Raw genomic sequence first — 26,110 nt, 5'->3', positions numbered from 1 at the left:
ATCCGGATTTTCTCAGCTGGTAAGTCTTTGGAAGGGAAGGGGCAAGTGGGGAGATCAAGGCCCCCACGGTGAAGGAGGGAGTAGGGCAGGAACAGAGGATGGGGTGAACGGGGCCCCGGGGCTGGTCGTCCAGAGATGCGGGGCAGGGCCACCCCCAAGGGAGGCATGTGCTCCATGAGGGGCAGAGGTGGGCTGCTCATTGCAGGCTGGGACTCCGCACCCTCCTGCCTTTGCCCCAGGAGCTCAGCCACGCAATGCCAGTGTGCTTCCTGTTGCTGGGCGGGCAGGGGACGCACCGCGCAGCCAGCATGTCCCATGTTCCCTGCCCACTTGGTGGGCGGCAATGGCATTCTGCGGCTGAGCTCCTGGGGCAAAGGCAGCAGGACAGAGAGCCCCGAGCCCATAATAGGCAGCCCGCCTCCGCCCTGCAGAAGGCACATGCCTCCCCCAAGGGTGCGTGCAGCTGTGGGGAGCTGCACCCTCCCCACGCCTCTGGACGATCTGCCCCAGCCCTAGGGCCCCATTCACCCCAGCTCCTGCCCCACTCTCTCCTTCACCATGGGGGCCTCGATCTTCCTGCCTCCTCCCCACGCCTCCCCTCCACCCCTCCCCCTCCACTTACCAGCTAGGTGCTGTCTGTCTCTGTGTCTGCCCCTTGCCACAGCACCCCCAGCCATGCTGCTGCCCTTCACTACTGTCCCACAGTACCCTGCATCCTGCCAGGGTGTGTGGGGACCCTCCCTCCCTAGGCTCCAAACCCCACACACACACCCACAGTCCCCCACACCTTCACAAATAATCCCCCTACACACACACACTTCAAAAATATCATCTCATGATTTACATGCCAATCTCTTGATTTTTTAAGGGTTTGTCTCATGATTTTAGCATGGTGGGGTTGGTAATACTGCAACAGTGGCTTCCTAAATCAACCACCTTATTCAGGGCTCTGTACTTCAAAAAAGTTATCCCTATGTTACAGAAGGGAAGTCATAGAGATGGGAAGGGACAGAGAATAAGGCAAGAACAGGACCCCAAGAATGCTGACTCCCCCTCCTGCGCTTGGGACACCAGGTAATACTGGTTTCTGCTGGCATATGTTCTTAGTTGGTTTATGTGCTTATTAAAATAAGATCTTGTAGGTTTTTATTAAATAGTTAACCAACTCCCATTTTGCTTTGTTAGTTATGGCAAGAGTCTAACTAAACTTCACATGACCTTAAGCTAAGTCAACTATTTTAGAATTGTTTGTAAGAATCTTTTCCTTTCCACTGAATTAAATAGTTTGCATATCTCGCACTTTTTACTTTTATTCTTTTCAGAATGCCAGGCAGTTACTGGTAAGAATAATGCGTGTCCCTGGTATTGGGGTATTTCTGGGATACTTCTCCTTTTGAGATTAGCTCCTACACGTGATTATTTTATAAGACTATATGCTGTAAACACATTAGCTGTTAAAAGGATTGTGTGAAATCATATGCTGAGCTTGCTCTATTTGTCTTACCATAACAGACCAAGGATTTGTAGAAGTTATTTTGACTTAGAAATCCTCAGTCTCACACAGTAACAGACCAAGGATTTGTAACACGTACTTCATGTCACTGATAGATTATAGCCTTTTACAGTCTTCATAAACTCTCCATAAACAGTAGAAGACTCTCCCCAGTATTCACACTCTACTGAAACTGGCGCAGCTAAGATGGGCCGACCACCTTTCAAGAATGCCCAACACTCGCCTGCTAAGAAAATGTACGGCAAACTGTCAAATTGAGTATGTTCTTGCGGCGCACCAAAGAAGCGGTATAGGGACACCCTAAAGGTGTCCCTAAAGAGTCTCAGCATCGACCCAGAGTTGTGGGAGCAAATCACTCGCGACCATCCATCCTGGAGGTCATCAATCCAAAACAGAGCACTGGCCTTCGAACAGCAACACACAGCAGGAGCAATGAAGAAACGCACAGCTAGGAAAATGAAAACCTCTCATACCCAGCCCTCATCGCTTTCCTGCCCCTGCTACAGCAGATTGTTCAAGGCAAAGATCAGGCTTGTAAGTTACCTATGTACCCATGTGACCTAGCCTCCACCCCCTCCTTTCTCTTTCCTCTCTTTTTTTTCTCTTTTTCCCTTTTTTTTCTCCTTTTCTCTCTTCTCCTTCCCTGTTTCTTTCCCACTTCTTTTTTCTCTTCTCCCCACCACACTGGATGCAGTCATCTTCGCCGGTAAAGGATGAACAAATAAAAATTAAAAAAAACAAACAAACTAGCTGACCTGTGCTTGGTGATCTCCTGAAGTTTTATTCAAATAAAAGCTACTAATAATGCCTCTATGAAAGGCTTGTGTAGTTTATTAAACCTCAGAGGAGATGCAAAACAATGAGCCACCTGAGAAGTAAGGGCTTCCTTACATCCTGGCCCCAGCCTCTGCCTCTTAAAATAAAACCAGTCTTTGGGGTACAGTGAACCTCACCGTACTATCATACTCAAAATCCAACAGGAAGGAAAAGAGCACAGCAGCAAGGCACCCAGGTCTGCACTAGGCCTTTGAAGTGTCACTTTCCTAAAGAACGTTGCCAAAACAGACCACTCCTTATCGCTAGCGATCCTTGTCAGACAGAGTAACCCTGTGCAGGGCATAGGATGCTAAGGGTTTGCCTACTGCCCTGCTCGGAGTCAGCTACATGGATACATTTTTCTGTGCAGCCATGAGAATTTCCTAGATGGCTAGGTACAACAGAGACTGAATTCTTCTCTCCCTCTACCTCCCTTTCCCTGAACCCCTCCTCCTCCCCCTCCCACAGCACAAGGGGAACCCTAGAACACCTTTTGGAGAAGGAAAACATTTAGGCACACAAGGCTTTGACCAAGAAACCCTATTCTAATACTCTGATTACCCATAGAGTTAGCTGAGGCAAGAGAGACAATGGGATAGGGACCTTGGATCTTTCTTGGATTGCTAGAGAAGTCACAGTGGGATTGTAGTCTTACTTTTTTATCTATACCATGAGATCATGAGGGTAAGGAGCGCTATAACTTTCTTAAGAAGGTCAGGACTCCAAAATGACTGAGAACCACTGGCCTAGAGAGATATAAAAAGTCAAGGGTGGAATTAGAGGGGGAAAAAGGCGGCAGCTGGCAGCCACAGGGAAGCTGACAAAACGAGCCCGGATAGGAGACAAACTGTTTCAGAATGAAGTACTGATCTTTAAATGTCTTATAGAATAAGGAAAGGGACAGGTCTACACTTTGGAATACACTAAGGAAAGTGTGAGCGCCGTTTCTACTCCATCCTATCATGCAGGGTTCAGTTGGAGATCTCCCCTTCCTGCCCCCACCCTCTTCCCCAGGGCCTGTTCTTGGCTTTCAGGGAAGGGACAGGCAAGGGAGTGGGAAGGAGGGAGGGAGGTTGGCTTCCTCTCAGAGCCCTTTCCTGGCTCAGAAATCTTTGCAGCCCTTGGCTCCCTGCCAACACTCATTATCTGGAGAGATAAAAGACAACTCCCCCACATATACACCCCCCCTGCCCTTCAGGAGCTGGAGGCCCTGATCCCCCTCCAAGAGCCTTTTGAAGTTTCCTCCTATCTAGAACAAATTCTGCAAAATGCCCTTGAGAGAAGGGTGGGGGATGGGAGCAACCTCCACAGATACTAACTGCTGCTCAGAGACACAGCAGGGAGGTGCAAAGGGTGGTGGGGAAGGGTGGGGGTGGGGATACTAGGATCCTGCCCAAGTTGCTACAGGCCTGTAGAAGGGGGAAAGCAACTGCAGGATCCCCCACACCCAGCCCAGCCATTTCATAGACTTCAGCTTGTACTGCACAAAGTTCTATATAAAATATCCAAGTAAAGGAGCAGGGAGGCAGGTGGCACCGCTGCACCACTGATGGGCAGGCTTCTGGCTCCCAGGCCACAAGAATGCTGCCAGCAGGCAGAGCTCCTCAAAAACTTCCTACAGGAATCAGACAAAAGGGGAGGGGAGAAATCCTCTCTCCACATAGTATAGGGCAGCTTTCCCTGGTGCAGCCTTCCTTGCTCAGGCTCAAGGTCACACCAGCCTGGGAGCAGAAGGAAGCAGCAGCTTGGAGCTGTCACAAGATGCCTGTCCAAGCTGACGTTCAGAGGGACGCTGTACTCAGCCTGCACTGTAGGGTTGGCAGTGGGCCCTGCAGCAGAGCTGGAACACAGCTAAGCCACTAACACAGGCGGGGTCAGCTCATTTCCACCATTCATTACAGGATAAAACAAACCCAGTGTTGGTAGCAGGTCCAACATAACAGGGAGCTGACTTACGGCAGCTCTCTTCATCTGAGCCGTCCTTGCAGTCTGTATCTCCATCACAAAACCAGTGTTCAGCTATGCAGCTGCCATCGCTACAGCGAAATTCCTTCTCTGAGCACTTCCTCATGTCTGCAGGACATAGATGGAAAGATAATTAGTTAGAGCCCAGGGTCCTTGAAGGCATTAAAAAATACCAGTGTTGCTCACTGCACCCAACTTCCCTCAGAGCACCCAAATACACCCATGCTATATAGTACCTGGGCAAAACACCAATGCTCATTTTTTTAATCATAGAGGTGAGGATTTTTAGCATTATCTTTTATTAGATCAACTGTATAGTTGGGAGAGATGTTAGACCAGTTTTCAGGCACAAAGTGAAAGATCACTCCGCTCCTACTACTACATTTTTAATCAGTAGTGAGTGCTGGATTAAGAAGGAATCCACAGGAATTCAGAACTGTGTATCAAGGAACAACTGGTTCCAGCATGAGTAGAGATTAGACTGTAGTTTTGCTTCAAGGGGGAGCCACACAGCCTCAAATGCCACCCAGTAAACCCTGGCAAACATATCCCCATATAACTCCTCCAGACAAGCCACCTGTGTGGCCCTACAAACCATTAGAAAAGCAATGGCACCCAGCAGATAGCTCATCCCTTTGTAAGCATCTGTTGTAGGCAGAATGCTTTGTGCATCAGGCACCCACTAAGCATTCCATCAGGCACTCCTTGGTTCATGTCACTCACCACACTGCTCATCACTGTTATCACCACAATCGTTGTCACCATCACAGTGCCATAGGCTGCGGATGCAATACCCATTTTGACATGAGAACTCATCTTCCTCACACTCCCTTGGAGCTGCAGGGACACAATGGAGAGTGAGCTGAAGGCAAGACAAAATTTATTTTGTACACCCAAGTCTGCAGCTGAGAACAAAGGGGCATCTTGGAAAAATGTGCCCCCCCCACAGTGGATGTCACCAAAATCTCACCCTTCTTACATCACCATAGGACAGCAAGTAGTAGGGACCAGAGCGGGTAAAAGCCAGCACTGGATCCCAGCAGAGAATCTTCTTCATTCTGACCCCCACAGAACAGAAACCTACTGCTGGGCCTCCTGCTTTCCCTTGATATGCAGCCAGGAAGCAGTCATGACAAAGGGTCTGTAGCTGGAAGGTCTACCCCTTGAAGAACCAGCCAGCCCAGTTTCAAAGCACAGCATGAGCTAGGAAAAGGTAACTGTTGAATTTATGTTGGGCCATTTTGTTTTGAGGTTTGCTGAAGATCACCAGGTGCAACCAATAAGAGATGCTCTCAAGAAAGGACCTGAATACATCAGAGGTATGGTGTTTAACCCTTCCTAGGCTGAAAAAACAAGCCAGCAGCACCCGTCAGCAGCATTGATTTTAGACTCATAGTTCTTAGTAAAACCATCACTCTTGCCTGCCTGTTCTGTTGCCTGAAAACACAATACAGAATGGAATCAGAGACTATTACCTTAAGCTACCGAACAGCAGAACCACAAATCTTTGCCCTGAAGAATGGCAGTGTGGGCTGACCCTATTAATGAGTTACATTAATTGAACAGGGCATAGAAGTTGAAACTGAAAAACTGGACTTGGTTATCCTATTCAAAGCATCACACAAATCAACGCCCTGGAACTCTAATCCCTACCATTGCACTCCATACAAAGGGAGAGATTGGGGTGGAATTCCCATCAAGTGGTATTTCTTCCATGGTGAGGAATGAAAAAATGGCATGAGGCACTTGACTGGTGAGAGTTAACCTCTGCAGCTGTCCAGAGAAGGAGCAGACACCGAGTGTATTGAGGATTGTGTGCACATAGAGCCCCTTGCACACTCCTCCCTCCACAGTTGACTTTTCAAGCTTACAGCAAAATGACTGGGTATCAGGGAGCTGAGAGCCCCAGAGAGACAGCAAAAAACCCAGTTCTGAACACCAGGTGCAGCTCAAGAGGGGTTATGACCTTCGTTAACGCAGGAAAGGCTGGAAAGGCCGGTTCTCCAGCATGGTACTAGCAGTCACTGAGATGGGGCAACAGACAACCAGTGGAGAGGGGAGGGGCAATTCAATCAGTGACCAACCTTTTAGTTATGAAAGCTGACCCCAACTAACCTCTCTCTTCCCTATACAAAAGGGGAGGGAAGGAGGGAGCCAATCTGTAAGGGTCAGGGTATAATCCCATTCAGCTTCAATCAGTTTAAGTAGCATGAGACCACCCCAGGTACTACCAGAGATAGTGTGGTATCAGCAGGGCTGTTTTGAGGATAGGGTGACAAGCTCCTGTATGACCAGGTCTCTGGCCAGGCCAGTGTCAACACTCTCCTTGGTGAAACTAGTCTGAAGGCAGAGGACTGGTGACAGCCCCACACAACAACAGTCAGACAGGGGAACCTGAGGCCACAGGAAACCAGCCAGACAAACTGCTCAGTGGGATTTAGCACAGGGTAGGCATTTCTGTGAGAAGCACATGAGAAGCTTGGCTCGTTGGGAAATGAGGGGAAGTGTTTCATGGGACATTAACTAAGAGGCAGCAGGGTGTAAGCTGTTCTCCAGCTGGGAAAGGGAAGCACCCCTCCCCCACGATGCAGAGCTGCACAATCGGCCAGGTGCAATGGGGGAGGGTCACCCTCCGCTGAGGCATCAGGTAATGACCTCTGCTAAAGGCAGGATATGGATTATGTGAGCCATGGGTCTTGACTTGGGGAAGATGCTTTTATGGTCCTGCAACAAAGTTATATCACTGGTTAAACCCTTCGGGTTTCAACTGTAGCTGGCCAAGGCAACATCTATTCTCTCAGCAGCAACTCATCCTCCCCTTCAGGGGTTAACTTACGGCAATCCTGTTCATCAGAATCATCTTCGCAGTCATTGTCTCCATCACAGACCCATGAACGGCGGATGCACTTCCCGTTGTCACAGTGAAAATCCAAGGGGGAGCAAGTAGGCAGCACTGCAACACCAGAGAAAGAGATAACTTGATATATGTCAGCAGCAGAGTCTCTCCCACGCCCAGTAATGAGGGCCAAACTCTCAAAAAATACAGTGAAGGTAAGTTTCAGGCTACTGGGAAGAGCCAGTGCCTGGAAATATGTGGATAGGCAGTATGGCATCACCTTGGGGATTCCACCAGCCATGGTAGAGGCACAGCCTCCATGATATTGCAGCATATGCCCTAATCAGCTCCTTTTCCCTCTCCCCTCTCTTACACAAGAAAATCCTCTACCCATCCTAGCATCCTCTGGAATTTGGAGGTTTCCCTCAAAATGATCAAGCAAGAGAGTTAAGAACACACATTTTCCCCTCCTGCAGGCTTTCTAGCGCAGCCCATCATCTGCCTCCGTTATGCTGTAGGCTCTTTTAGGACAAGGGGTGTCAGAAGGAAAGTTATTGGAGAGAGGGTTTTGCAAATCACATATCCAACCAGCCCCATCTGCTTGGGGATCTCTTTCAATGGGTGTTGTTTCAGGGGCTTTTAGGCAAGAGTTTAAAGACAATGGTTCACTGCTGAGGATGCTCTACTCTACTCCAGGAACAGGGGGTTCCAGAATACAGGCACTGCTGGAGGAAGTAGGGATACGAGGAGAGGGGCCTTTAGTCTTTAGGAGTACAACAGCCTGTTGGCAATGGAATGGGGATACCATGCCATCCTTCTACAGCGTGGGGTTTTCAACCTTTTTGGGTTACCCCTGGTGGCCAGTCAAGGAGGAAGGAGTCCCCCAGCAGCCAGTTGATGAGCAGTGGGTTTGGGAGAGGTGTCCCCCACAGCCAATTGGAAAGTGTGCTGGTGGCAGAAGTGGCAGCGGCATGGTGGTGGCAGAAGTGCCGAGTACCCCCTGGGCCATCCCAAGTACCCCCAGGGGTATGCATACCCCCGGTTGAAAACCCCTGTTCTAGAGAGATTTGTGAGCTACACTGGCAAAGCTGGAATTTGAGGGAGAGCATTAGCCCAGCCCCGTCCTTCCATCGCAGATGAGAGGAACACTTAGCTTGGGAAGAGTTATACTTTCAAATGCTGCCAGTTGCAGAGGGAAAGGGTCTGTATGAGGCTCAGCTCCCAACAGGTGTGTTCTCCCAAGAACAATGTTACCTCAATGATAAAAAGAGAAGCAGACCTGGGAGAAGCTGGGTTGCTGAAACCCTTTCATCCCAGCCCAGCCCAGCCTGCTGATAGCATCTCCCATCTGTTGTCAACCAGGCCAGGCCTGTTCTGCTATGCTCCTTCATCCTCCTCTGCCAGATGCATGCTGGGGAGGAGGGGGGAAGGGAGGGAATGGTTGACTACAGTGGCCACACATCAGGGAGAGAGGGGAAGGGGCAAATGCCCTGCTGGATAGACAGGACACGCTGCCTAGCTATGCTTTCTACCTTTCCAGCCAAAGCCCAGAACTGCTGCCAACATCCTATGTAACAGGTGCCCTAGGGGATATCCTACTTAAATCAAACCCACCTGGAACTGTAACAGGATTAAAAACTCAGCCTGGAACAGTACCCTTGAAGCTTCACAGAGCCCACAGGCCGCTGCCCTCACAGCTTTACTAACTCTCCAAGCAAGCCCCTTAGTACAGGGATCGGGAATCCTTTCAGGCTGTGAGCCACACTGACCCAGCTTGGGTCAGAGAACTGGTGAGTGACAGGTGGGTGCTAGGACCCAGCTGCCGTCACCCTTTTTGCCAGCAGCTGCAGAGGGAAAGCACCCATTTTCCCCATGTTGGCACAAGAAGAGTGGTCACAGCCAGCACTTGTCCTTATGGCATCAGGGGAAAGTGACTGTTGACAAAGCTCCCCAGCTGCCCAGAAAAGCACTCTCCCCATGCCACTCTGAGGAAAAGCAGTGCTAGCAGTAGCGGTGGCAGCTGGGTCCCACACTGTATGTGCCCACCTGCCTCTGATTCAAACTGGGTCAATCCAGTTGCTGAAGCCCCATGTCTGCGGGCCAAGATCATATGTCTCCATGGGCCAGAGCCAGCATGCAGGCTGTATGACCCCTGTCCTGCTAGGACTTGCAGCATGCAAATCCCTTCATAATATTAAAATGTTAGAGAACCAAGTGCCTGTCCTAGAAAATTCCCAACCCAATGGCACTACAATGTAAAAGACCCAGGGCCCCTCCATCTGAGGCAGACATGCCATTTCCCTCTTTTAAGGGAAGTTTCCAGTCCTTTCGCTGTGTTTCTCCTCTCATCTGCCCCTTGGGATAACACTTGTCAAAAAAACAAATGCAGCCTTTCATTGTAGGCTGCACCCCAAATCCCCAACATGAAGGCCCCTCTGCTTCTCAGCCTCTTGATGCTTTCTTTCTTTAAGGTATCTGTAAGGCACTATGCACATGAGAATGCAAATGCTGACTATGCTTCTCCAACCAACCAGCCACAGACCCTGGGGCTTCCCACCTTCCAACTTGTTCTCAGCATCTCAAACTCTTCCAGCCTTAACCACCTTAGCGCAGTTCTGTACCCTCCAGCTGAGAAAGCCGTTCCGAAGAAGAAAATGGACAAAAGAAGAAAATCCCCTTCCCTACAGCTCTACAACCACATGGGATTGGGTACTGCGCATAGGGTTTGGAGTTAGAAGGGCCCAAAGTCTAACCTGACCCCAATCTAGTTGCGTAGCACTTAAAGCCTGTGTCTAGTTATCAAGTGTGTGAAATACAGTCATATAGAAGTGTTGGGGGTTCAAAGTGAAGTGCGTGCTGTTGAAAAGAACTTTCATGATGGATGTTTCACTGACCTCTATGGAGGGTATTGCACAAGCTACATGCAAAGGATGGATAATAAATGCAAGATAAGTAGGCCAAGGTGACATGAAAACACCCTGACAGTCAGATGTCTCAGACTATAAAGCATTTGCCCAAGGGAAGGGATAGAAGTTATACTTCATACAACATTAAAACTGCTCTGGGCAGAACATCATAGCACTGTCCCCTTGGGAAGGAGAGTGGAGGATCCCAAAAGCTTTTCTAACTTCAGTGCTGTGTCCCCTCTCCCAATGCAGCCTCAGTACACAGCGCACCACCAAGACCTTTCCTGGTCTCAGTTGCAGTTTTAAGGCTAAAACCATCCCCCAGCATTCACATTACTGTCTGTTCTCCCCACTCCCAGCGTGACTAATCACCAAAGGGCTGCACAGGAGCCGCCTGGAAGAGAATTTGTATGCTGACTCTCCAGGGGAGAATTCTTCAAGCTCCCCGAGGGGTAGGCCATTAGCACTGGTTCAGAGCAAATACTATTATCCCATTGAACTGCTTCCCTCCATGAGGTAAATGCACAAAATAAAATTCCACCTCTACAGGGAGCAGTTCAACCGATTTCATACTTTCCATAAATATGAAAAATAAGCTTTGGGAGCTTGGCTGAGGGAAAGAGGGGGTCACCACACAGACAAACTGCTACATACAAAAGGAGGGCTTCATTCTCACCCTAGCAGACAGCAAGCACGACTGAGCGGACAGACAGCAGAGCACTGGTAAAGCCCACTCTACATAGAGAAACCCAAGAGAAGACGAAAGTTTTACAGAAAATATAAAACATCGGGGTCCTGTATCTGTCAAGTCAGTATCAAACGCTGAAGAAGAAAGTATAAGATATTCCATGAGACAGTTATGCAAAAGTCTCTCCAGAGGGAAAGTTTTTTCCCCACCATCCCACCTGTAAACTAGAGGTTGATTTGTACGCTAAGCAAAAATATTTATATTCTTACTGTATTTTTAATCCTATCTAGTATCACCACAGAATGTCACACTAGTCATAAATACCCAATCCTTTTTCTTTTCTTTTCTTTAATACTGTTGAATCCTTGGACTCAGCTAGTACTTTGTGGCAGTGAGTTCCACAGGCTTTTTATTTTACTAGTTCTAATAGGCTGCCTCTCAGTTTCATTGCCTGCCTCTCTGTGTTTGGTATTATGAGAAAGGTGATATTCTTCACTTGTCATTTCAGACCTAAACAAAGAGAGAGTTATGGTTGCAAGTTTGTATCAGTAAAATAAGGCAAAAAAAAATCAGTGGAGGTGATCTAATTATTCCTCAAACCAGTGCAACAAGTCCAGGAAATTAAAAATTGAAGTAAAACTTGAAGGAAATGCAAACATGTTAAGGTGTGGAAATGCACAGTTAAAGCATGCAAACAATTCTAACTCTGCTCTGTAACACACAGGAAATAACCATATAATTATGATAAGAATATTTAATAGTTTCTGGTCCCCAGATTAGACTCATTTGATTCTGAAAGCTGTTACTGCCCTGCTCTGTTTAACTCTTCTGGTGTTACTACATAGCATAGTTTAAGAGGTTGGATCTCTTACCTGTGCATTTCCATACCCTAAAAAAATCCTAAACGTTAAATTTAGCCTAAACTCTTGATTTTCTGGATTTGTAAAGCTTTGTTTTACCTTTAAAAATGACTGGTACATACTTTCAACTGAATATAAATTATTCTTAACATGGTTTACCTGGGAATAATAAATCTACCACTTCGAGAAACAAAAACCATTACTTTAATTAAAGTTACAAAGTAATTCTTTTCAGATGTAGCATATACATGATATTAAAATTAGTTAAGAGTTATTCCCCAGTTAAAATGATTCAAAATAAAAACGTCTGGACAGAGGGAGTTAACTTTCTTAGGGGACATATTTTAATTAATTTTATCTCAAATTAAGGTCTACTTTGAGAATCTCAGAAATTTTATTCTGTACAAAAAGTGATATAATTTTGGAGAGGATATTCTTTAGAATTAAACAAGGTTGAAGTACAACTCTGCAAATCAACATATATATAGGCATGGAGATATAACTCATATCTACCACATTCCTTTTGTTTGTTTCCTCAAATTGCCTTCCCATTAGAAGGTCAGAAGGGAAAAAAATATTTTTAAGTCAGCAGAGGCAATGAAAGATAAACAGTAGGGACTCCCTCCTAAGCCCTCTCACTAGTAGAAGAGTCAGTCTCTCCTCAGCACAACAGGCTAGAAGTCAAAGTCAAGACCCTTGGATTTTCTTCCAGGCTTTGACACTCACCATTCGTAATCTGGGAGAGTCTCTAGCTTCTATTTACCTCAGTTTCCCTAACTGTAAAATGAGGTGTGATCCTTACTGCCTCCCAGAGAGGCTGCAAAGCTTCAACAGAAATTAGAGGTGCACTCATATATCAGTGCCATATGGGATCGGCATTGATAAAAGGAAAATTAACATTATCAGCTACCGGCTTTTTGTGTCTGGTGTAGCCAATAATGTCACCAATAATACAACATGCCTTCTGGCTGGTGCCCCTGGACTCCACGTGCATGTGTGCAGCCACACACATGAATGTGGCCAGGAATGCATCTGGGCAGCATGGAGAGCAGCACCCTGCAGCTAAGTCTGTGGAGAGGAAGGGGCATGGGAGAGGCAGATTGAGGCCATCATGGTGAGAGAGGGAGTGGGGCAGGTTAAGGGGTGCTACCCAGCCCGGGCAGTGAATGGTACCTGGGGCCAGGGCAAGGAACAGGACGGAGCTGCGGGTGGCTCATCCAAGGGTTGCGTGGGAAAGTGGCAGCTCCCCACCACTGTGTGTACCCCCCAGGGGAGGCATGAGGGTACATGAGCCTCCCCAGATTTGTATACGGGATGGAAGTAGGCTGCCCGCTGTGGGCTTGGGCTCTTTGCTCTGCTGCCTTTACCCCGGGGGCTACAGGTTGGCTGCATGTCCCCTGCCCACCCAGCAGCAGTGGGAGTGGCAAGTTGTGCCTCCTGCTGCTGGGTGGGCAGCTGATGTGGAGCCCCAAGCCCACAGTGTGCAGCCCATATCTGCCCTCGTCCCGCTTGGCTCTGGTTAAAAGCAACCCTGAGCTTAAAAATGGTGGTTGCAGCGTCTGAACTAAAGCTCAAGTGCCCCCGCTGCCATTTTTAAGCGCTAGGATGCTGATCCCCTAGACGAGCTGCCCGCGGCTCTATCCCGATCCCCGCCCTGTATCCTATTCACTACCCTGGTTGGGCAGTGCCCCAGCCCCTGCCCCACTCCCTCCCTCACCATGGAAGCCTCGATCTGCACCCCTGATGCCCCTTCCCCTCCACAGACTTACCTACAGGGAGCTGCTCTCTATACTGCCTGGCTGCATTCCTATAAATTGGACATCAGATTTGTATTGGCCAATATAACTGGTTAATAATTGGTTATCAGTACTGGCCAAGAAAATATTTAGCAGTACACCCCTAACAGAAATATTTGTAGACATCTTCTGTACTAGAGAAAACTCACAGCCTGAACTCTAATATTTTCACTACCTACTCACATCAGGATTAGAAAACAGGATGGTAAAACACACCCAAGGCCAACCTTCAGAAAAGCTCCTAATATTAGCAATGCCGGCACAGCATTTTCCTAGTGTAAATAGACAGGAAATAAGCCAGTGCAGGTTCTAATATAGGGCTGAAGAAAGACAAATGCAGAGAATTCAGAAGGGTGGGTTAGCTCCAGTGGGACCAGTGGGAGAAGACTGCACATGACTTGTTTTATGTGAGGAGGCCATTGCACAGATCTTGGTGGAGGAGAAACCTGTGTCCATTGGCAAGGAGATCCAAGACAACTTCTACTACAGTTTTCATCTGCCTTAGCAGCCATTGAGAAGAATGCCTTCTGCATCCACCTGTTCCACCATTGAGGTCTTTGTGTAGTGTTGACCTGTTCTTCGTCTGGTACCTCACCTTTGACCTTACACCGCCATGGGTGACCCTACCAGGAATATAAGACTCCTCATGGTGTTGCTCTTAGGGCCATCAGTGCATGCAAGCCTCTCCACCCCATCAAGGTGTCAGTCCATGGAGAGGAGGGCCAGCTCCATTAGAGAAGAGACACTTAGTGGAAAACTGGGGATACAGGGAGAGACTTCTCACAGTTGAGCCTAACTGGCTAAGGATCAGCCACCAGAACTCAGCAACATAAAAAGGCCAATCCTCCTGTGTTTGCCCCTGCTGCATGGTCACTGGACATTATCCAAGGCTTGAGCAGGGCTAGGTCTATGACAGGCTTGCTACTCCACCTGCCTCCAGCCGTACAAAGCAGGATTTTTGGCCAAGAGGACACTGGCATGCAATAGGAAACAAAGACTGAATCATGTCGCCCTATCCTTGAAACATTCCAAACCTTGCAGTGTACAGGACCCAGGTTGTCTCATAGCCAAAGCAGCAAATGCCTCCTAGCCCTACACAGCAGGGAAATTAGTTCAAACAGCACTGTCTATGCAGTCACATGAGGAGCAAGACATTCCTTTTTACAGACTTCATGAAATCCATATTGACATATCACGACACTAACTTCAGGCTGGCACTGAGCCTCACAAGCAGTTTACCATGCTGCTCTCCAGCTGGGAGTCTCTCACGTAAGTCTGACCCCTACACAGATGTCAAAGATACCACATAGGATTGGTAATTCAGTGATGGTCTCCTAGCTAAAGGAAATTAGCACAATGTTCAGCAGGCCCAGGACAGAGAGTAAAGGCCATTAATTCAGCTTCAAGGAAAAATTAGGAAATATTTCTTCCATCACTACCACTGAATGCTGTGTTTGAATACACTGTTGAAATATCTTAACTGTCCCAAGAGACTTATAGAAGGTCATGACAGAAATACAAAGGAACCACTGCTTCAAGATGAGTGCCCAATCTTCTGTGATTCTAAAAAGGCCTGGGCTGATGCTTGGGAAAGCACCGCATCCTTTGTAATGTGGTTTCTTTCATTTACCATAATCTTGCAGATGCCTGTGAATACAAAGCTGTTACACAAAGCTAAAATTCTGGGGTACACTAAGCCCCACCCAGAGTAAGCCAGGACTGGGCTGGTGTCTCTCAGCCGTAGACACAATGTACGCCAAGTACCTTTACTCTGAATTTCCTGACTTTCAAAGTTGGATTTCTCTTAAGTTTAAACTGAACTCTGAGCTTCCTAGTTTCTGAATGGTGTTTTAGGGTACTATGCATTTACACTGACTACAGCACAAGGCTCCTGTAAGGATTCTTTTACTGTTGCTAAACTTATCCATCCCAGATGAAAAAGTATTTGAGCCAATGCCTGTCATGCACATGGCTTACTTCTCGTAAGTGAAAAAGGGACAAAAGCCAAGAGAACATCTAACAAAACAAGCGACACACACTGAGATGACTCAAGAAGCATCTACACTTGAGCTCAGAGCAGATTGTGAACCTCTTTCAGTAAACCATAAAACAAAAAGAACAATTGCTCCTCCATGTTCCTTAAATCAGAAGGTTTGTACAATAGTATGCTGTGTCAAGCAGAGCTAACAGTTTTCAAAGGCAGAATAGGAGCTAATAAAGCAGAGATACAGTACATTCATCAAAGCAGGAGGGCTCCATAGGAGAGAGGAGGGCTGAGAGGGAGCCAGACAAGTCTTTCAGAAAAACAACTGATTTACCAAAGCTGAGGCTGAATTTATTCCGTTATGCACCCCAACCACATAGAGTGGAAAACAACATTAGCAATAACTTGTCTATTGGGAAGGGGCCAGGAAGGACTTAGAAACAAACACAAGCAGAAGAAATGAAGACCGGTTATCTGTCTACACTTTGCTTTGACTAGGGACAGTCTCAAGCAGCCTCTGCTGGCACAGGGCATGCAGGCAGCTGAGCTGCTGTGGGCACATACAGGAATGGGTTCCAAAACAGATGCTGTCAGGGAGCCAGAGAACTGACACCAGAGAAAGTCTATGAAGCTAGCGTGACAGCTGCAGGGTTGCTTATTACTATTATTACAACAGCACTTTGGCTTGTAAACATGATCCAGAGCAGGAAGCAAATATGACATGGACTAATTGGACCCCTCACAGCAGGGGTTCAACAGTGGGAGTGAAGCAGTCCCTGCCTCAGACAGGTAGGGAGAGGGAAGGAGCTCCTTGCCCAGACCGTCAGTGATTATGCTGAGGGTCAGGAGAAGATGCCATGCCAGTCATACAGCCCACACCTGTGATGATGAAGTTGAGCAGGCCCATGGGGAAGTGTGTCATGGAAAAAGAGACTCATGCATACAAAAAGGGTAACAGCTGGGGGGGAAGGGGGGCACCATAACTGACCCCAAACCATGAACATTTGTCTCATAGCAGCCAGTGGAGAAAAAGCTATGCTAAGGCTCATTGAAATAGTCCCTCTCATTACATCAAAAGGTACTCTATATCAGGGGTAGGCAACCACTGGCACGTGTGCCTTTGCATGGCATACAAAGGCATTTTACTTGATAGGTATGCCTCAGGGCACATAGCGGGGGAGCCATGAGAGGCCCAATCCTTGTTGTGACAGTGCAGCCCTGGCCTCTTCCATACCATCTGCCTTGAGGTGTGCATGCACCCACAGCCACCCATGAGCCAGGGCTCCGTGGACCCTGGTGCAGCTGCTTGCAGCCTCCCTGCTGCCTGCTGTGAGCAGGTGGGGCTCTGTGGTAGGTAGCAGGGGCCTGCCCAGAGCCCAGGCTGGCTATGGCAGGCAGCCAGGAGGCTGCATGCAGCTGCACCCAGGTCTGTGGAGCCTCAGCCTGGCTTTAATGCTGGCAGCAGGCGCACCTTGGGGCGGACTGCAGGAAAGGGACCAGGGTGTGCTGCTACAACAACGATTGGGCCCTTTGCAAAGCCTACTCCCCATCCCCTTTCACCCCTGGCACACCAACATCTTACAAGTCAAGGTAGCAGATGTTTTCAGCAATCTGACCAAAAATGTTGCCGACCTCTGCCCTATACCCACAACCACAGGCTTTCAGCTGAAGTGGAAGTTTTCTGATTTTGAAGGGGAGATTGATATGGAAGGCTAGTTGCCACCACGGTTGGACTGGGAACTGAAAACCAATACCAGGCCCCACTCTTAAAAGAAAGCAGTGTTTTCCTTTGAGTGTTTCTCTTTGCATCTGCTTTGGGCTAGCACACTTCTCTCCCTTTCCGAGCATCTTGCTTTCCATTCCACCTTCCTCTTTAAGCTTTTCCCACATGCTCCATAATACTAACAACAACAGCACTAATGTACTTACTACTATTTTAAAAGGCTTGAAAAACAGCCTTATTGCAGAGTTAGTTACCTGCAATGACACAGCTCAATTGCTCTAGCACACACTTTATGCAAAGATACAACATAGGTCCCATCTTAAAAAAAAACCCAAAATCAACCCCTGCATTTTTTCTATGCCTTTGGATTTCAGTCATCATTTCCTTTGGGGTCATAAGCTCTAAAGCTTCTATATCCTCCTACCGTTAGGGAAGCGGGCTCATCTTCTCAGGAGCTCATCATTATTTCATCCTCACCACTTTAGAAGAGAGCACACAAATAGCTCTATAGAACTAGATTCATAGGCCAGAGCAGACATGGCTCCTCTGAGTCTGAATCCTAGCTCTGTGGTTTGCAAGGACCTTTAAACCTTTGCTGAGTTGGTATGTGAAACCAGTCAGCATAATTCTATCCCATGCCCCAACATTTGTGCCAAAAAAAGGTTACCTGAGAATTACAAGGCCTGAAATCAGAAGAAAAAAAGCAAGCAAGGAGACAAGAAAGCAAGAAAGAAAAGGTTGCAATCAGGGGATTTGCAATGGGCTTGAGAAAACTGAGCAATTTCTGACATCGCTGAGAGCTTTTTCTTAACCTAGATTCTATACAATTAACTTTCTTTTTCCTTCCTTTTTCTTTGGGTTTTTTGTGTGTTGTGTTTTGTTTTGTTTTTATAGCCAAGGTGTCATCCAGGGAACAAAGGAGACATACATGGAGGCTGAGTCAGCAGTTGTGACCTGCATGGGATGTGCCACATTCATTTTCTTCCCATAGGGTCAAGGTTATTTCATAGTTTCATAGTCGGTAGGGTCGGAAGGGACCTAAGTAGATCATCAAGTCTGACCCCCTGCCATGGGCAGGAAAGAGTGCTGGGGTCAAACAACCCTGGCTAGGTGATTATCTAGCCTCCTTTTGAAGACCCCCAGGGTAGGAGCGAGCACCACTTCCCTTGGAAGTTAGCTAGACCAACTGTAAGCTGGTTTCAAATACTGAAAGAAGAGATTGAAAGTTTGGAAGAACAGACAGCCACACTGCATGCTATCAAGGAAAATAAAGATTTCTTGAATAGGAGTTATGAGAAACTGGCACTAGAGAGGCCAAACAGAAAAGAGAAGTGGCAACACGTGATTCTTAAGAGGGTCCTCAGAATTCAAGGGGAACAGACTGAAGTCAGCAACAGTTTTCAAGCACTCTGCAGTGGAACAGCTGAGGAAAAGACAGAGGTGAGGACATCAACAGGCATTGGAGGACTCAGCAGTCTAGACAGCAGGAAGTGCAGGGCCTCAGAAATGGGGCCTCTAAGACCGCTACACCAGGAAGGAAGAGAAGAGTGGTGGTGATTGGAGTTTCCCTTCTGTGGGGATCAAAAGAACTAATTTTTTGTCTGGACCTGGAGTCCCAAGAAGTGTGCTGTCTGCCTGGATCCCAAATTCAGGTTGTCAGAAAAATTGCCAGAGCTCTTCCGTCCCTCAGACCCCTGGTTTACGTAGGTACCAGCAATACTGCCAGGAACAACACTAAATCAATCGGAGAAGAATATGGGGCTCTTGGCAGCAGGATTAAGTGTGGAGCACAAACAGCATTCTCATCAATCCTCCCCATGGAAGATAAGGGCCCAGGCAGGGACCATTGTATCATAGAAGTAAACACATGACTGTAATGGTGGCACTGACGTGAAGGCTTTGGATTTTTCAACAACGATTGGATATTCTGGGGAGAATAACTACTATCAAGACACGTGATCCATCTTTGGGCATTGTCTGGCCAGCATAATAAGGAGGGCTTTAAAACTAGGTTTCAAGAGGTGTGGTAAATAAAATCCTTCAAGGACAGTGCAAACAATCCAAAGGGGAAAGGATTGAAAGAAGCAGTTCAACTCTGGGAAAGGGACAGAAAGCCACGGGACAGCAACAAGTGAAGCAAAAGGGAAACAAGTCAGTCAAAATGCAAAATACATCCTATGTATATATACAGATACATGAAATATGAAGAATAAAAAAGATGAGGTGGAAGTCACAGCCTGTGAAAAGAACTATAATCTGATTATCACAGAGACCGAGTGCCATAGCTCTTATCACTGGAATGTCAACATTGAGGGCTACAATCCATTTCAGAAGAACAGGGTTGGGAGAAAAAGTGATGGTGTCACCTACTATGTCAAACACACATGTATTTGTTCCCTGGTTCAGGAAGAAGGAAAAGGTGGGCACTTTTGGAAGGAAAAGTTGGATAATCTTCAAGGAGGTGACAAAATTATCTAAAAGTTATAAGATAATACTGATAGAAGATTTAAATTTCCTAGACATTTGCTGAAAAAAAATGCAACCAAACATAAAATGTTGAGCCAGTTTCTAACTTGTGTGGAGGACTACTTCCTGTTCCAGAAGGTTGAGATACAACTAGGGGATCATCTCTTTTGGATCTTGTCCTGACCAAAAAGGACTGGAAGATGTGAAGGTGATGGGAAACCTGGGAGGAGGCAATCACAGTATGATAGAATTAGCAATTCTGGGACCGGGAAAGCATGGGTCAGCAGAATTAAGATACTAGATTTAAAAAATGACAGATTTCACCAATTTCAGGAGTTAATAGGCATCATGCCATGAGAAGACAGAAGGATAAAGTCACCCAAGAGGACTGGAAGTTTCTAAAGGGCATAGTACTGGAAGCCCAACAAGAAACTTCTACAACCCAACAGAAATCTAAGAATAGTGAGACCAATGTGGATGCACAAGGAGCTTCTAGATGCCTCAGTTGCAAAAGGAAAATATACAGGCAATAGAAAAACAGGCAAATAACCAGGGAAGCTTGTCTGAAAACAGAAGAACCTCAGGCACAAAACCAGGAAGACAAAGGTGAAAAATGAGCTGCACCTGGAGAGGGAAGTGACAACAGGAGGTTCTATAAGAATTATGGCAAGAAAAGAAAGAACAAGGAAGCTGTGGGTCCACCGTTAAACAGCCAGGGCACAGAAGATGCAAAGAATGCAGGGTTACTCAACAGCTACACTGCCTCAGTCTTCACAAAAAAAATTAAGCTACAACCAGGCAACTAATAAAGATTATTTGGATAAAGAAGGAGACAAGCTGAGAGATGACATAACAAAAGACACAGTCAGAGAGTTTTTGATGGGTCTGAATGAATTAAAGTCAGCAGGGACTAAGGAATTTCATCACAAGATACTGAAGGAACTGGCACAGGAGATCTTGGGCCTTTGGCAGCAGTGTTTATGAAGGTGTGCCAGATGGGTGGGGTACCAGTGGAGTATAAAAGGGCCAGTGTAGTGCCCTTCTTTAAAAAAAGTGAAAACGAGAACCCAGGTTGCTACAGACCAGTTAGCCTTACCTTAATACCTGGGAAGTTACTGGAACACATCATAAGGAAGTATCTGGAGGAGGAAAGACTGATCACAAGCAGCCAGCAGCAATTTACTAAGAACAAGAAATTGTGTGAAACTTGATCTCCTCCGATAAAACAGCCACTTCGGTAGATGAAGGGAATGCTGTGGATATAGTATATGTGGACTTCGGCAAGGCTTTCAACAAAGACTCACATGACCTTTTTATAATCAAATTGGAGAAATGTGGGATGAAAAACTACTGGCTTAGACAACAGATAAGATAGTTAGACAACTGGCTCAATAGCTGCAAACAAAGGGTAATTATAAATGGATCAGTGTCAGAATGGCAGGAGACTGAGTGGAGTCCAGCAAGAGTCTGTCCTCAGCGCAGTGTTGTTCAACACATTTATTAATTATCTGAATGCTGGTTTAAGCCTTCTTCAGAAGCACTGGGTATTGGCTGCAGCCAAGACTGGGGATTTTGACTGGGGTGTGCCAGTGTTTCTCCTGAGACTTAAATCTGGCTACAGGGTCTTGCCCCTCCACTCAGGCCAAGACCAAATCTCCATAGGTGACACACTGGGGGAGCACACAGGGGCTCCCCCAGATTTTTGGGGGTCTGTGGAGCATGTCTACTGTGTCCATGAAAGATGGCTCTGCTGCTGCTGCTCTGGCTTCCCCCACAGCCAGAGGCCAAGTGAGCAGCAGCAGCAGGCAGGCAGCCCAGTGTCAGCAGACTGAGCCTGTTGCAACTCCCCATGAGGTCAGAGGCTGCCAGAGCACCAGCAGCAGAGCACAGCTGAATAGCAGCACCTTATCCTGTCCCTGCTGTTGCTGCTGCCTCAGGTGGGATCCGGTACTGCTAATAGAGGGAGAGAGAAAGATTCAAGGGAGTCCACACTTCCATTCTCCCCCCCCCTTTTTTTTTTTTTTACCAGAACCTTTAAATTGTGCCCCCCGCAACAGTCACCTATGTCAATAATCATATTTGGGGTCAGGAAGCAATTTTACCCCATGGTCAAATTGGCATGGACTGTGGGGGCTTTTGCCTTCCTGCATAGTAGGGGCATGGCCCTCTTTCTTCGATGCCTCAAGAATATTTTAACCTTTGTAGCAGCAGGATATGGGCCATCATGGTCCCCCTACTTTAACTGTGGCAAGGTTAGTGTGTTATATCTTGTGGTTGTGTCCGAGTTGACTGTGTAGTTTTACTAATAGGTTAGATAATGAATTTGTGTAGGATGGTTCGGATAGGGACAACCCAGTCACAGGCAGGGAGTTTGGACTAGATCAGTGTTTCTCTACCTGTGGGTCGCAAGAATAAATGGAAGGGTTGCAAACAATCGTGGAAAAACGTGGAAAACCATGGATTTTCTCTTGTAAAAGAGAAAAAAGGGAAACTGTAGGTTTCCCATTGCAGGCTTGCAGAGTTTCAGCCTGCAAGGGACTGCTTGGGGCTGGGGGGAGCGAAAGGAAGGTGATCAGGCAGGGGCGCACACATGCATATGGCAAGCCAGGCAGTGTAGACAACAGCTCTTTCAGCTCCCTGCAGGTAAGTCTATGGGACGGTGGGGGGCAGGGCACAGATGACACATCAGAGGGATTACAGGCAATATGTGGAGGGGTACATGCCCCCCCCCCCCCCAAAGTGTGCCCACAGCAGGCACTGGGCTACAGCCTGACGAAACAGCACAGGCAGAAGCCCCCTCCATGGCCCAGCAAGCAGGACCCAGCACAGGAGGGCAGAGCACAGTGGTGAAACTGCAAGGAGTATTGGGAGGGAAAGAGGCCACACTGCCCTCACCTCCTCCCACTGCTGCCACTCCCCTCAGGCCACAGCTGTACCCTGGAGAGGAGGTGGGGTGGTGCGCAGCCTGGGTGGCCTGAGAGGAGTGGCCAGGGCAGGCCATGGAAGCAGGAAAAAGCTGCAGCCTGGCACACAAGTGGCTAGCAGTGGGAGGAGGTATGGGGAGTGTGGACCCCCACTGTCCATTACTCCTTGCGCTGCTAGTGGTGTGGCTGACACTGGGGTCCCTGCAATGGCAGCAGCAGCAAGTCTCAATGCCCTGCTCCAGGTCCTGTCCACTGGGTCATGGAGATGGCTCCTTCCCATGCCAGTCTGGCCAGGCTGCAACCCTGTGCCCACTGTGGGTGCATACCCCCTCCCCCCACCCCACACTTCCACCCCTACCCCACACACTGGGGAGCCAGGGCCTGGGGACAGCAAGTCAGGATCGAGGGGCACCAGCAGGACTAGGGGTTGGGGGGCTGTGAGTTAGGACTGAGGGGCACCAGCAGCTGCGAGTCAGGAGTGAGGGGCACTGGCAGGGCTGGGGGGGCTGCGAGTCAAGAGTGATGGGCACCAGCAATTTGCATTGTGCATATTGCACAATGATGAACATCACTTGAGAGTAATAGAGGGCCACATGCTGATATTGCTGTTAATGTTTTCCTGGTGATGTTGATTTCTGCCTTTAAAATTAAGACTGTTGAGCTACTTTAAGTTGTAGTGTGTAATAAGCATTTTGGGGCCAAAATACTTGTGTGTTTTCTACTTAAACTATTTACTGGGCTGGGGCTGGCCAATATTTTTTACAAATGGGAACTAGTACAAAAAAGGTTGAGACCCACTAGACTAGATGACCTCTAGAGGTGCCTTCCAGCCCATGATTCTATGATTTTAACTAGGAGCTTCTGGGCCCCATCATGGCCCTGTAAATTGAAAGATAAAGAAACCAAACAGCCTCACCTCATCACAAGGCTGACCTGGCTAATAGTATCACATCACATGATGCAAGCTAAGCAACCTCTCAGCAGGAGCTAACAGTCTCGCTGAGGTCAAACTGTTTTTTGCAAACCTGAGAAAGGCACTCAATCTTGTTGGTCTAATAAAAGATATTATTTCTACTACAAGCCCTGATTGCTTTTTCCTCTAGATCAATATGGCTACAACCTGGATACCTTCTCAGGTTGGCTATTGGGAGAAGTCACAGAGATCTGGGCTTGGTGTATTCTTTAGAAGTCCTTTGTGAGAATCACCAGTCCCACAGCCCCAAACATATAGCTTCCACTTTTCTCTCCCTCTCTTGCATCCAATCACCCCTGTCCCTGCTCTGGCTGTAGGCTGAAATATTCTTTTCCTTTATTTATCCTGTTACCTTGCAGTATTTACAAAAGCAGGTCATGTTCCAGCCTCTCCCCTTGAGTCACTTTTCTATGCTGTATAAATTTAGCTCTTTCCTTCTTCCCTCCCATCTTGCCAGCTTTGTTACCCTTCTTTTGTATGCTCTAGCTCTTCTCACACAACAGCGTGACTGAGGGGAGCACTTGTTCCCATCTGGGATGTGCTGCTTTCTGGGAAATAGCCTCTATACATCCCCTAATTGCAGCAGTGTTCTCTCTTCTCCTTGAGAGTAAAAGGGATTCCCCTCAGTACCTGCAATTGTCAGTGTCCCTGACTGCCAGCTTCAGTCTTAGGCACTGCCATGCTCCTCCAATCATAGTAAGGTTAGCAAATCTAATCACAGCTTCTCACATTTACCACCCCCCAAATCTGTATGGCTTCCATTTGATTCTCAATGAGAAACTCAAGTAGACCATCTCCCTCCCCAAGCAGATCATCTTCCTAGACTCGTAAGTGTGCTGGATATTAACAAACACCCTCAGGAGATTTGAGGACGGGGAAGTCAGCTTAGGGTGGCTGATTCTCAGGGTCTTTTCCAAAATATTTTCGCCTCAGTATCCCAATTTTCAGTCTGAGATAGAGAGGGGGTTAGCCATGTTAGTCTAAGGTTAGGTAGAAGGTACGGCAGGGTTGCACCTTAGAGACTGAGTGGCCCAGAGAGGCATGAGATTTATAGGCCACAACCTACTTCATCAGTAGCTATAAACAAACTGACAGAAAGAAAAGGTTTTATATAGAAAGAAGAGAGACAAGGGGAATGGGGTACAACTAAGAGGTAAAAAGTGCATTGATTAGATCAACTGAGATGGATGAGTATGTTAACATCTTGAGGGACACTGGAGCTAGTCCAGACAATGGGATAAGAATCCACAATCCCTGTTGAGACCACGGTTAACAAAATCCAGACTGTGATGATTTCTTATTCTTTAATTTCATGTTTGTATTAGTTTACAACATTTTTTTAATTTAAAGACAGCTACTCGATGGTCAGTAATAGAATGTTTAGGGAAGTTAAAGTGTTCTGCCATGGGCTTTTGTGTGTTTCTGGAGTTGATGTCAAATCAGTGTCCATTCTTTCTTCTACATAGAGATCACCCCAACTGGTCAGCATGGGACGCTGTAAGTAAGTGATGGCCAGGGATCCTGTTTTCTCTGTTTAAAATAGCAAATTCTCTGATTAAACCCCCCAAATGCACATTTTTTCTGCAATTAAAATAAAACACCACTATAAACACACACACACATATTATGTTGATATAATTCCAATTTTAAAGCAATTTGGAAGCCTACCAGTGCCTCAATTATTACAATAGATAGGTATTTAGAATTTATTTTATTTTGGAGTTTGATTTCAGCTTTATCATGGAAAACCAGAGCTTCCCCTGCCCCCTTAGCTCACCAGGACATGGGTCCAGCTGAAGCTGTCCTGCCCCACTGTTTTGTGGCACTGAGCAACCCTGATATGCTGATGCCCTGCCCCTGCCCATGCCATTGCCTCTCACTCCCAACCCACAACCCCCCAGCCCTGCCTGTATCCCTCACTCTTGACCCACAGCCTTTCAGCACCCCTTACTCCTGACCCACAGCCCCCTGGTCCTGCTAGTGCACCTTACTCCCAACCCACAGCCCCCCCAGCCCTGATGGTGGCCTCATTCCCAACGCACAGACAGCCCCCCCAGCCCTGCCAGTGCTTGTCACTCCCAACCCACAGTCCCCCTGGACTTGCCAGTGCCCCTCACTCCCAACCCCCTCCCTCCCCACAGTCCTGCTGGTGCCCCTCACTCCTGACCCACTGTCCCCTCCCCCAAGTATGTGGGGAAAGGCGGCACAGGTGCCATGTGGGTAGGGGAGGGGGACACAGGTGATGTGGCAGGGATGTGATCCCCCAGATTTCTGCTCCTGCAGCTGAGTGCAGGGCTGCAGCTGGGCTGGACCAGCTCCAGGCAGGAGCTGCCTCTGTGGCCCAGCAGGTGGAACTCAGTGTGGAAGGAAAGCATCATGCCACCATGGGGAGGCATGACAGCAGCACGGAGTTGTGTCTCCACTGCTGCAAGGTGAGCAGGGGGCATCTCATCTGGGCGGCCATGGTGGTGTGGCGCTTCCTCCCATGAGAGGGCATGCCCGCTAGGCCATGGAGGCAGCTCCTGCCCAAAGCTGGTCCAGCCCAGCTGCAGGCTCATGACCTGCTATAGGCGCAGAAATCTCTGGAGGCACATGCCCTTCCCCACGCCTTCGCTCCCCTGCTGGGTCACCTTAGCCCCTCTTACCTCCCACACCATGCC

General features: G+C 47.7%; 1 protein-coding gene across 1 annotated transcript in view; it reads right to left on the bottom strand.

Moving 5' to 3' along the window:
* LRP4 (LDL receptor related protein 4) overlaps nt 1-26,110 on the bottom strand; it is a gene marked incomplete at its 5' end in the record, with an annotated part of 60,421 nt that overhangs the window by 31,707 nt on the left and 2,604 nt on the right. Inside the window, 3 exons of the mRNA XM_019519952.1 lie at nt 4,286-4,402; nt 5,018-5,131; nt 7,131-7,247. Coding sequence (XP_019375497.1) covers nt 4,286-4,402; nt 5,018-5,131; nt 7,131-7,247 — 348 coding nt within the window. The remainder of the gene's footprint in view (nt 1-4,285; nt 4,403-5,017; nt 5,132-7,130; nt 7,248-26,110) is intronic.

Source organism: Gavialis gangeticus, unplaced genomic scaffold (genome assembly GCF_001723915.1).
Source record: "Gavialis gangeticus isolate Ggan-Ray unplaced genomic scaffold, GavGan_comp1, whole genome shotgun sequence".
In the NCBI taxonomy this organism is placed as follows: Eukaryota; Metazoa; Chordata; order Crocodylia; family Gavialidae; genus Gavialis; species Gavialis gangeticus.
The sequence above is the reverse complement of the archived record's forward strand: the minus strand, read 5'-3'. Positions and strand labels throughout refer to the sequence as shown.